The 12298-nt window shown below is 38.7% G+C and overlaps 1 protein-coding gene across 1 annotated transcript; it reads right to left on the bottom strand.

The window, feature by feature from the left end:
* Window positions 1-5032: 5032 nt before the first annotated feature.
* On the bottom strand, window positions 5033-5974 carry LOC308355723 (olfactory receptor 10K1-like; the record flags this gene model as incomplete). The annotated part of the gene is made up of 1 exon (XM_080824164.1): window positions 5033-5974. One exon carries the CDS (start codon window positions 5972-5974, stop codon window positions 5033-5035), a length of 942 nt encoding a protein of 313 aa, XP_080680290.1.
* Window positions 5975-12298: the final 6324 nt, after the last annotated feature.

Genomic DNA, 12298 nt, shown 5'->3' with positions numbered 1-12298 from the left:
TCAATCATGGGAAGACAATTATCATATACTCTCTCTGATATGAGGAATTTGAGAGGCAGGGTGGGGGTGGGGGAAGGGAGGAAAAATGAAACAAGATGTGACCTGGGGGTAAACAAACCATAAGAGACTCATATTCTCGGGAAACAAACTGAAGGTTGCTAGAGGGGAGGGGGGTGGGAGGGATAGGGTGGCTGGTTGTGGACATTGGGGAGGGTATGTGCTACACTGCTGTGAACTGTGTAAGACTGATGATTCACAGGCCTGTACCCCTGAAACAAATAATACATTATATGTTAATTTAAAAAAAAGAAAGAGAATAAATAAAAGTCAAAATACCAGTTAAAAAAAATTACTGCTTTTTGACCATCAAGTGGTTTTCTCCTTAACTAACTAAACTTGTAAATTTTCATTTGAATAGTAAGTCTTAAAGACCTATGCAAATAACAAAACTTCTATCATCGTTTGCTCTTTTGCTTAGTCAAAGGTGTAGAAAATTTTAAAATGGGACTAAAATCAGGAGGTTTCACTTCTATTTTGGTATCATGGAATTGCCCATCTGTGGACTTTGTAAGTAAGAAACACACACCGTGGTCTTGACCGGGAACAGTCCCCCCTGGGGCTCTTCCTGAGATGACAACTTCAACTTTCCAGCATCCCAGTCCCCATCCTTTGAGTTTGCTCTTTCATAGGACCATCCCCAGAAAGAGCAGTGACCTGTCACCCAGGGAGGGTTGGGGTTTGTGTGGAAAGAAAGAAAGGTCATGTTACTGGGTGACCACGTTGTGACCATCCCTCACAGCACTCACAAGACATCACCTACTTTTTCAGAGTCATCCTTGGAATCTATGCAAGAATTGAAATTTGAAAAGAAATTCCTTATTAAAACAAACAAACAAACAAACAAACAATCTGTCTCTCCTTAACCTGGCTGAGGATGCTGCATAAAATATTTGGTGAATAGAAGAGCTTGGAAGGGAAGAATCTACAGATTCAGAGAGAAGCTTTGGGAAAATAAGGGCAGGGGAGAAAATAAATAAAATTGTGTAATTCAATTGTCTTCTTAACAAGTGGAAAAGTGAACTGATTTCTCATCACCTTGCTCAATGACTTCATGTGGAGGTGAAGCCAGTTCCTTAAGCTGGTTAAAAAGACAGCTAATTCTTCACCCCCAATTCCCTTTACAACTTTCTCCTCTAAATCTCCATCACACAGGAATTAACTGAAATACTTACAGTTTTCTTTTTTTTTTTAAGTATATCTTAAAATATACTCAGAGAGAGAGAGAGAGAGAGAGTACAAGCAGGGGAAGGGGCAGAAGAAGAAGCAGGCTCTCCGCTGAGCAAAGAGCCTGATGCAGACTCCATCCCAGGACCCCGAGATCATGACCTGAGCTGAAGGCAGACCTTTAACCGACTGAGCCACCCAGGCATCCCTGAAATACTTAGAGTTTTCTATATATGCTTCTGATTTTCAAGACTTCATGCTGAGAAAATGTGTGTGCAAGAGATAGAGACAGATACAGAAGACAGAATTAGGGAGAAAGAGATAGAAAAGGAGGGAGAGAGAAGGATAGAAAGAGAGAGGGAGAGAGAACGAGACAGAGAGAAAGTAGAGGTCTCTATACTCTCTTGCCTTCATCTAGGGCCCCCCCATTGTTCACATTTTTTTAAAGACACCAGTTGCTGAACTTTCTCCAATCTGTGCAGGGAGAGTTTGTTGTTTCTACTATATGTAACATTTAGTGTATTTCAAGATTGTTTCCTGTGTCTTTATCAAAATACTCAACCTGTTATGCACAAATTATTTCTTCCAGTAGACTGGAAAACCGCAGGAACAAAGACCATACCTTACCCTCTATGAATCCTCAAAACTTACCCAATGTTTAAATTAATAAGATATAAGTGCTTGATGCATAAGTAAATCGAATAGTCCATTAATGAATTAGTAAGGATCCCAATTGGTTCCCTGTACAGCAGCTGGGTTCCCTGGGCACCACCACATGCTCCTAAGTGAAAACATGGCCTGTGTTCTCTGTCCATTCCATGTTCTCTATAAATTTTCATTTTCATCCTTTCTCAGTCTCATACTGTATCCCCAAACTCACATGAAACAATCAAACTGAGTCTGTGGCCCTGCCTTCTTGCTGACCGCCATCTCCAGCCTCACAGTTTTCACCATCCAGTTGTCTTTTCTGACATTTTATCACATTTCCCACTACTGATCAGGAGGGGAAAGTAAGTCACTGACTCATGAGAAAATTCAATTTAAATTTTTGACATACAAGAAATGACGGGATTGTCACCATTCTTCTCAATGTGGAAATCAAAGTCCCAAAATAAAAATAAAAATTTTACAGTCCTTCAAATCAATGCTAGTGCCCGGTGGCATGCCGGCCTCTTCGTTCTTAGACACTTCCTTGAATCTTCTATGAGGTTCTCTAGGTGAAACTTGCAAAATTGTCATCCCTGTCATAATGTACTAGAGTTCTTCTTTCGTTTTCCATCAACTGTCTGAACCGATTTAAGCAAACTGTCTATATGACTCCACAGAAAATATCACCTGTGCCTCTTCTCCATGGGCGGTTTAGCTAATGCCTCAATGAGCATCACCAAGGGTGTTTTTCCTTTCTGCATTGGCATGGCCTCAATGCCTTGTTGGTAATTGAGATCCCCTCCTCCACAGGGAGCTAATTACCACATGGCGCCCAGTGCTTGTCCATAATTTCCCCAATTAGCAGGTGGAATGATGGTAGTACACTAAGAGAATTTGTTGGCCAAAGAGAAGGCCGTTTTTAAAACACCATGGAAATTAGTTGATTTCCTCTTCAAAATTCTCTGGGGGTTCATTAGGAAGCTGAACATTTTCTGGGCACCATTTGTTAAAACAAACATCAATGGAAGGGCTTCCTTTGAGTTTCCCTACCTAATGACTCTAAATTTTCATTCTCAGGTTGAGGAAAATGTAAATTTTGCAGTCTCATTTTTGACATCTGTAGGAGGGGAATAAAGGGACAAACAAAGGACAGACTACTAGAATGGCAGAGGCAGCATAAGTGTTTCAGACTCATGGGAAACATACTTATTCCTATAATATAGTGTGAGCATGATTAGTATTTGTTCAATAAACAAATAAACAAGGTAAATTTGGGTCATGGAGAAAAATGTGGGGGCACCCTGGTAGAGGTAGGTTTTAGCTTAGATGTCTCCTTTGGTAGAATGTCCTCCTATTTTCAGATGGCGTATTATTCCCTCCCCCAGTGAGTCCAGACACTTGGGCTGGAAATAGGGCAAATGCTAGGCACTGCGGGAAATGATAGAGAAGGACTAAAAATACAGAGATGGCAAATTATGCCCATGACTTACAAACCAAACAAGGGAGGAATCTGGATACTTGACAGTTTAATATTCAGACCAGGAGTATTAATGAACAACAAAAGACAGTAACAAAAAATCTTTTGATGTTAACAACTATAATTCACAATGAAATTATGATAGCTATGAATTTGCATCCCCCCCCAAAAAAAAACACAGCTGCAACCTTTGTAAGAGAGAAACTGTAAGATTTTTACAAGCAGACACAGTGATAAGGATAACTTTCCTAAAGCACTCTGCTCAAACAAATCAGGATGAAAAATATCTCCAAGAGGTTAGGAGGCCTAAGGAACAAAATAGTGAAGTATATCAGGTAAGTATTTATTGGAGTTTGTGTTCTAATGAAAGAATACACATATTCTTATCAAGGCACATGAAGTATGTATGAATATTGGTTGTGTATTAAGTCAAAATAAAAATTTCAACCAAGGTCACACAGTAGTAAGAATAACAAACAATATTCTCAATCCCAGTGTAATAAACTATCGAATGACTAACAGAGAAAAACGGCTTTTCCACCTGAGAATTTTAAAATCTATGAAATAATTGTTGGGTCAAAGGAAATCCAAGCAAAGTGAAATAAGTTCCAGGAAATAATATAAATTACACTCCATGTAGCAGAACATGTGGATTAAATTTAAAGCGAGGATGATAGGAAATTTCACAGAATAATTATAAACATAAATAAAACTTAAAAAAATAATGTCATGTAGAAAGCATGAGAAGGTCAGAAATAGAACATCAACTTAAAAGAAAATTCAAATGAAAGATAATACAAACAACATTAAAAATAACAATATGGGGAAAAAAACCTAGAATGCATCCATTCATTCACACGTACATTAGCTTTTTGAAAACAATAGACAAGACAGATAAAGTATACAAACTACTACTATATGAACTATAAATTTTTAAAAAGTAAGCAAAAATATGCATAATATAAAATGACAGAGGACAAAACCATTTTAGAGAAATTTTCATATCTCAAAATATTTTGTAGATATTTTACAAAGAATTTTGAAAGTCTAGATGAAGTGAATGATTTTGTAGAGCACTAAATTCCAGATATGATCCATTAAAAATATAAATGACAATGCAGGAAAATTTTCTTGAAAGAAATGGAAGTTATTATCACAGGACTATGCCTCAAATAGACACTGTGCCTGTATTATTTCACAGAATTTCAACAAAAATTCAAACATGAAATGATCTCAACCTAACATTCAAAGAACTCAGTAAAACTTCTTTAAGAAAAAGAGAAAAACCTGTTTAAATCTTCAAATCACAAATGTTAAAAAGTCTTGCAGCTATATCAATAAAATACCAAAAAAAAAATTAAACGGAGAAAAATTATACCACTGAATGAAAAAACTGGAAACTAAGCTTAAAGATATTAACAGATTCTTTGATTAGTGGATAATCAATGATTTGTATAAAATGAAATATTTACTTGCAACATAGACACAACTAAAAATATTAGAAAACAATTGGAAATTTCTCAAAGATTATAAAAATGTTGATAAAAACCTATGACAAAGTGATGGATAAAAACTAAAACTCTAAAGTAGGAAATGGATATAGGCATACAGTTGATAAAATAAAAGGCACATAAAAGGCATACAATTCACTGAATAGTTAAAATTTAATTTTAATTAATTAACTTAATTAAAAGGATATGAAATCTGGCCCATTACCCTTCGAAGGGCTGACTTGAACTCCTTATTCCTCAGACTGTAAATCATTGGATTGAACAGTGGAGTGAGGATGGTATAGGACACAGATATGAGGGTGTCCTGACTTGAAGAGTAGCTGGACTTGGGCCTCAAGTAGATGAAAGAGGCACAACCGTAATGCACAGTTACCACAATGAGATGGGAGGCACAGGTGGAGAAGGCCTTGTACCTGCTGGTGGAGGATGGGATCTTCAAAATGGCAGAAATGATGCGGATGTAAGAGACCAAGATAAGTAGCAGGGGAATGACCAAGACGAATACACCAATCATGAAAATGACCAACTGACTGAGGCGGGAGTGGTGGGATGCCACCTTGAGGACAGGGGAGATGTCACAGAAGAAATGATGGAGCTGGTTGGAGGAACGGAAGGGCAAGTGAAATACCAGGGAGGTGATAATCTGTGCAATAGTAAAGCCACAGGCACAGGCAGCGCCCACTAGTCCCACACACACCCGGTGTCCCATGAGCTCCATGTAGCGCAGAGGGTTACAGATGGCCACGTAGCGGTCATAACCCATGGCTGCCAGCAGGAAGGAGTGAGAACAGCCAAGGAAGAGGAAGGTGAACATCTGGATGGCACAGCCCAGGAAGGAGATGGTCTTCTTCTGGGCCAGCAGGTCCACCAGCATCTTGGGTACAATGACGAAGGTGTAGCAGGTCTCAGAGCAGGAGAGGACGGCAAGGAAGAAGTACATGGGGGTGTGCAGGGCTCTGTCCAGCACGATGGTGGAAATGATGATGGCATTGGTGCCCAGGGTGAACAGGTAGAGGGGCAGGAAGGCTATGAAGAGCAGCCGCTGCAGCCCGGCCAGAGAAGAGAAGCCAAGGAAGACGAACTCCCTCACCAGGGTCTCATTGCCCCGCTCCATGCAGAGAACCTCCAGAGAGGACAGTCAGGGACAGAGACAGAGGCCAGGATCCAGGAAGGAGAGTAAAAATGTGTGGGGAAATCAGCACAAAGTCTGTAGGCAGGTAAATCCTTCATTCCCCCTCGGAAAGTCTGCCAAGAAAAGAATGAAGGCTAAACATACAACAGAGGATCGGACAGCCACTTAGGAGACTTCTCTGAGACTAAGACCATGGTATCTCTCTAGCCAAGGATTAAGGATCTGTCTCATTGGTTTTACTTGTATCTTACTTAGGGATTACCGTATTTGTCTTTTCACTAGCATCCCAAGAAACTAGCTCTCCAAAAGTAAAAAAAAAAAATATGTTTAATTTCAGCCATCTGAACTTGTTCAGAACATTGAAAGAAGGAATGAGAGGTGTTCAGACACAATATGCGAACCTGTTTATCCAACACAAAATTGGAAGGAAGAGGAAGAGGTCTCCAGCAAACATGTGAGGGGAATTGTGTTTGTTGGTGACTTCTTACATGCTAGGATATGTGGTAAGACCATCATAAACCCATGGCAGAAACCAAAGCAATAAGGAAAACAGAAACAAAAACAAAAGCAAAAAACCTTTGGTGTTACTTCTGACAGACTGACTAATGAGTAATTAAGGACATTCCTGGAGGCTCCACACTGGAGTCCTGAGCAAAGGGTGGGACAGATGACAACACCAGTTTAAAGAAGAACGTCCCCTATTCCAGGAAAAGATGAGTCACCAGCGTGAAAGAAAAAGACTCATTACCTTTGCAGTATTTACAGCTCACCTTCCCTTTCCCATTTTCTGTGTCTCAGAGAAACTCAGAGAACAGAGTTTTCCAAAAATGGCTCAGAGCTTGCAGAGCATGAGAAAGAATGGGACAATTGGTCAGTGTTCCAAGTTCTAGTACCCTGCCATAAATCACAGACTCTGTTTTATATATTGTTATATCAACAATATTCCTTTTGAATATTCTGCAACACAGTTCTCAAGCTGCAGAAAGGATTTTTTCTAGTCATTTTTAGGACTAATATCAGATAATTTTTTCATGGGTGTATTTCCCAATTGTCCATGCCTGGGAACTAAAGAAAGTGTTCTCTGTGAGCAAAATCAACTAGCCTTTATTTATTGGTTGCATCCAGTCTTTATTTACACACTTTTCAGGGGCACCTGGGTGGCTTAGTCACTAAGTGTCTGCCTTTGGCTCAAGTCATGATCCCAGGGTCCTGGGATTGAGTACTGCATCAGTCTCTGTTCTACAGGGAGCCTGCTTCTCCCTCTCCCTCTCCCTGCCACTCAGCCTACTTGGGCTTTCTCTCCGCCAAATAAATAAATACACGTATTGCATGGAGCACTGGGTGTGATGCAAAAACAATAAATACTGTTACGCTGAAAATTAAAAATAATTAAAAAAACTTAAAAACTATTTTATTTCCATACTTTTCAGTATATTTATATACCTGTACATCATTTTCTGTTCAGGAATCATTTGCATCTGCTACCAGAATTTTTCATGTTTACATTCTTCTAGCCAATAGCAAATCTTAGATTTCTAGATTTAAGTTAAATGATGTGAAATTTATTTTTTTTTCTTTTAAAGTTTTATTTATTTGAGAGAGAGGGGGATGCAGTGCACAAGTGGTAGGGGCAGGGAGAAGTAAAGAGAATCTTAAGATGTGCATCTCCATCTCCTAACCCCCAGGTTATGACTTTAGTCAAAACCAAGTGTCAGATACTTAACCTACTTTACCATTTGCATGCCTCAAAATGATGGGATATCTCTGAAACTCATTGTATCTGTTCCTAGAAAATGGAGATTAAAATTTTTGTTCTTTCTTATTAGTTAGCAACTGGTCCTAAGCTTAAATAGATATAACTATTCACTTATTTGAAATCAATATGAGGATACTCACATTGGCTGGTATGAAAGCTCTTTAACAAATAACAGGGATTTGTCATTCTTTAACTATCAAGATAGTTCTGTTACATATAAAGTATATATTTACCATGTCTATCCCCATTACATAAATATATATGTGTACAATGGCTGTATGTTTTCTATATTTAGAAAAAAAAATTAAATGAGACAGTGTGCATACATAACACTCTCACCAGGACAAAGGGATTTCTGTATTTCAAGACAGTGAGGCAAATCTATATTTATACACGTTGCTTGTCCTTGTCTTGGCACTTTCCAAAGATTTTTCTGGGTCTCCATTCACCTAATGCACGTCCAATTCCCACCATATCCTAACTCCACTGAGTATATCATATGGATTAGGCCACAGAGGCTGAAATTCTCTTGATTCTGAAGGAGTACCTGTATCTACCCAAATCCAGAACTACTGTGTAAATGATTTGTCACTCAGACCCATGAAACAGCTCATTTCAGTTAAGTGGACTTTTTTTTTTCTTACATACTATTAATATTACCCCACCATCTAAATGGATTGTGTTATTGATATATTTGCCCTTTTGTGGTATATGGGAACCCAGAAGCACAGTCCATCTGGGGAAGCAGCGCTCATCTGCTCCAGAAAACATCAGAGACCACTACAGTCTGATAAATCTGTACCCTGAATAGAAAGATACAAGAGCAGAGAAAGGAAAAGATCTTCCAGCCAAATACCCACAGGCTATTAAAGTCAAGTAAAAGATCCCTCTGTGTGACATGAGAAGAACTCTATGTTAAGTAGCTTCGAGGAACTTTGTCCAAGACACTTCATTTAAGACACACATAAAGTAAGGATATCCCATCGCCTTATTTTAAAACTAAGGGGCTAGGGTAAGCAACAAGTGTTATAATTTGACCAGAGGCATGGAAAAGTACTTAATCAGAAGTTCCTTGGACACTACCTTACAGAAGGAGTTTTGCTTAGGGTGAGAGTGAAGTTTAGACCCCAAGAGTCTTTTCAACTCAGGGAGTCCAAGATTCTCTAAATGATGATCCCTGAAGTGCCCTTATATTCGAGAACCTATGGAGGACATTCAGGTTACAATTCTAGGAGATGACATTTGCATACCCTATTTCTCTCATTCCTTAGGTACCTCATTGAGATATTATATAATCTGGATTTAAATAGTGTCTTGGCATAGGAGGGTCCTGGGTACCTCCAAAAGGGGGCCAATCTACATGTTTTTCAAATGCAAAACTTTTGAGATACCCAGATGTTTTCTTAAGGAAAACACCAATCAATAAACCAAGAGAAATTACATAGACAGCAACAGAGAGCAAAGAAGTAAAATTTTTATCTTCTTCAATAAACACAAAAAACCTGAACTTATCCTATTAAAATGGAGTCTGAGCATCAGATTTCAGTTATAGCTAAAAGGAGACTTCCCTGAGTACATGGCAGAGAGAGAAGTGGTGATTCAGGATCCGTTTCTTTCAATCCATGAGTCAACCAGTCAGAAAGAAGAGAAAAGAAAATCTAGCTGGGAACCAAACTGACCTAGTCTGATCATTGTGAAAATTCATGGAACTCTATGGACCACACCTAATCACTCTTAGGACTTCAAGTTAAAAGTAGCCCCTGATTCTCCTTCTCACTTACGGAAACTGCCCTCAGTGATCTCCTAGAGGAGCTTGATGTTCACAAGCTCTACCCATCACTCAGGTTCGCACCCTACAGAGCCCAAGACTACATCGCTATTCCTGCTGTCCTGTCAGCACCTACATCACTCTCCTCCTTTCAGTTCAGACAGAAGGAGCTACTCAGTATCTGGGATCCCTTGGCAAGTGGATTCTAAGCCAAAGATTAGAAACTGAAGAAATGACACCAGAAGAGAGTGAATCTGCCCTGAATAGAAGCTCTCTCATCTCCATCAATAGAGCAAGCCTCTGCCACCCATCAGGACCCTGGGTCAAACTCACTGTCTGTAGAAGCTCTGGTGACCAGCATGCAGTGTAGTTATTAGAAGCATGTACTTGATTGCTGGACTCTTGAGGCTAGCTCTACTACTGGAGATGTTGCCTTGGGGTTAATTAGACATCAAGTCTATTTTGGAGAATTAATGTCACCATGTTCTCAAAGGTAGCCTTTTCTGGGGAACCTGGGGAGAAGGAGCCAGGAGCATAATTAGCCTGAGTCTACAATGGAAGTTGAGTCTGTGTGTGGTGGATTCTGTGGAAGAAATCACCACAATTCAAACTATATTCTACAGACCAAGTAGGAATGTTTCATTGAATTTTAAGTCAGGAGAATTGTATATCAGCCTAGTGATTCTCAACTTCAGTATTGCTAAGAGTCAAAAGAGGGCTTTATTACAAATTTATCTTCTCAGGTTCTTATCCAAAGACATTCTCATTAGGGACCTTGGGATATTCTGACAAAACCTGAATTTTAACAAGCATCATCAGTCTAGTGAGCTCTATCATTCAATTGCTTGCTGTCTACAAATGCTTTTTTAGAGGAGTGACTAAACATAAAGTTCTCCCTTTCATCCAAGCAAGTCCAAAATGAGTATAAATCCAGTTCAAATCCCAGCATGAATCATGAAGGCAACCGATAGTCACATTTCTGAAGTCTACATGGAAGAATAAGACAATTTTGAAAAAGATGGGTCATACAGAGGCTCACTCTTCCCAGGAGTAAGGTGGCTGAGTAGTAACAAAGAGCAGGCTGTGGGAGCAAAGAGAGATAAATAGTACAGACAGACAGAGTGGAGAGCTCAGAAATGCATCTGTGCATTTTTGGCAACAGAAATGACCTCACATGTCAGGAAGAAAACCGTGATTGTTTAGTGCATAATACTGGGAAAAGGGCTCCTTCTTTGGACCTCACCACTCAAAGGAGGTGTCCTGGTGGAATAAAGACATTTCTTCCTGAAGGCTCAGTAGGAGCACCAAGTGTTTGACCATTCCTGATCGAGCCCTTTGAGTCTACTCCATCTTCCAAGCAAGGTACTGTGCCCACTCCCCAGCACCAAACATGTGAGTCTGGGAATCAGTGGGAGAGGAGTTGGACACCCCTCCTTCCATTACACCCTGTATGACTGACACATGCAAGGTTGAGTTGTACAGTTCAGAGGCATTATTTCTCAAGAGTGTTGCCTCTGCCAGGAAACACAAAACTGGAAATTGAGGCTTGCCTTTGGCCATTTCTACCATGGTCTACTTTGTTCTACTGTACAGGTGAGCTGCAGGCAGAAAGGGTCTTGTTACACTAGCTAGAGTAATTGTTCATATTTTTTTGTGTGTGATTGCTACAGTGTTGATTTTACTTTTCTGACAAACTTCCTTGATATAAAAATTTAAATTTAGCTTGTAGTTGTATATCTACAGATAGATGATTTTTGTGACTTGTCCTATAGCTCTGTATCTACAGATAGATAACTTTTGTGAGTATCCTTTAGCATGAGGAACACAGCTAAATCTTTCAATGAATATGCAGATTTTTGAAAGGTACATTATTTTAAGTTTTTAGGTTTTCAGTTCCAGAGGTTACATTTCATTTGTTTTCCATCCAAGTATATTGACTGCCTTGATGACGGAGCCAATAGTTTCTGGTTTTTTTCCTCTCTTTAAAACATTTTTAATTATTTTCATTTTTTGTTTTAAAATGTTTTCTAACTTCACAAAAGTTGCACATATTTAAAGCATATAATGTGATGTTTGATATATGTATGTATTATGAAATGATTACTACAATAAAACTATCATACCAATCACATCACTAAGTTGTGATATGTGTTTGAAGGGACAACACTTGTGATCAACAGACTCAACAAATTTAAAGTATACAATACAGAGTTACTGTATATAGTTACCATGCTATACATTAGACCTCTGGGACTTATCCATTCTTTGTAACCAAAGTTTTTCTCCCCCTTGTTCTCCCTAATGGCCATCACTGCATTTCCCCTCCCTCCAAACCTGGTCACCACCATTCTAGTCTCTGCTTTTATGAATTTGACTTTTCGATTCCACGTGATTATGTGTTTTGTTGTGGATGTCTTATTTCACCCAGCACAGTGTCCTCCAGATTCATGTTCATGTTGTCACAAATGGGAGAATTTCCTTCTTTCTCATTATTGGGTAATATTATATATGCATATGTATATGTATTATATATACATGTATATATATACACACACACACATATATATATATAACATATTTACATATATATAAATACATTTTCTCTACCTATTCATGCATCAATGATTATAATTTAGCTGTGGGTTTTTCATATATGGCCCTTATTCTGTCAAATAAATTCCTATCTATCCAATTTTTTAAGAGTTTTAATCATGAATAGGGTGGTGTATGTTGTCAAATGATTTTTTTGCATTTTTTTCTGGTCATTTTTTAATTTTTTTTT

Source organism: Martes martes, assembly GCF_963455335.1.
Source record: "Martes martes genome assembly, chromosome: 15".
NCBI lineage: Eukaryota > Metazoa > Chordata > Mammalia > Carnivora > Mustelidae > Martes > Martes martes.
Note: the sequence above shows the minus strand (reverse complement) of the source record. Positions and strands in the feature narration are given on the sequence as shown.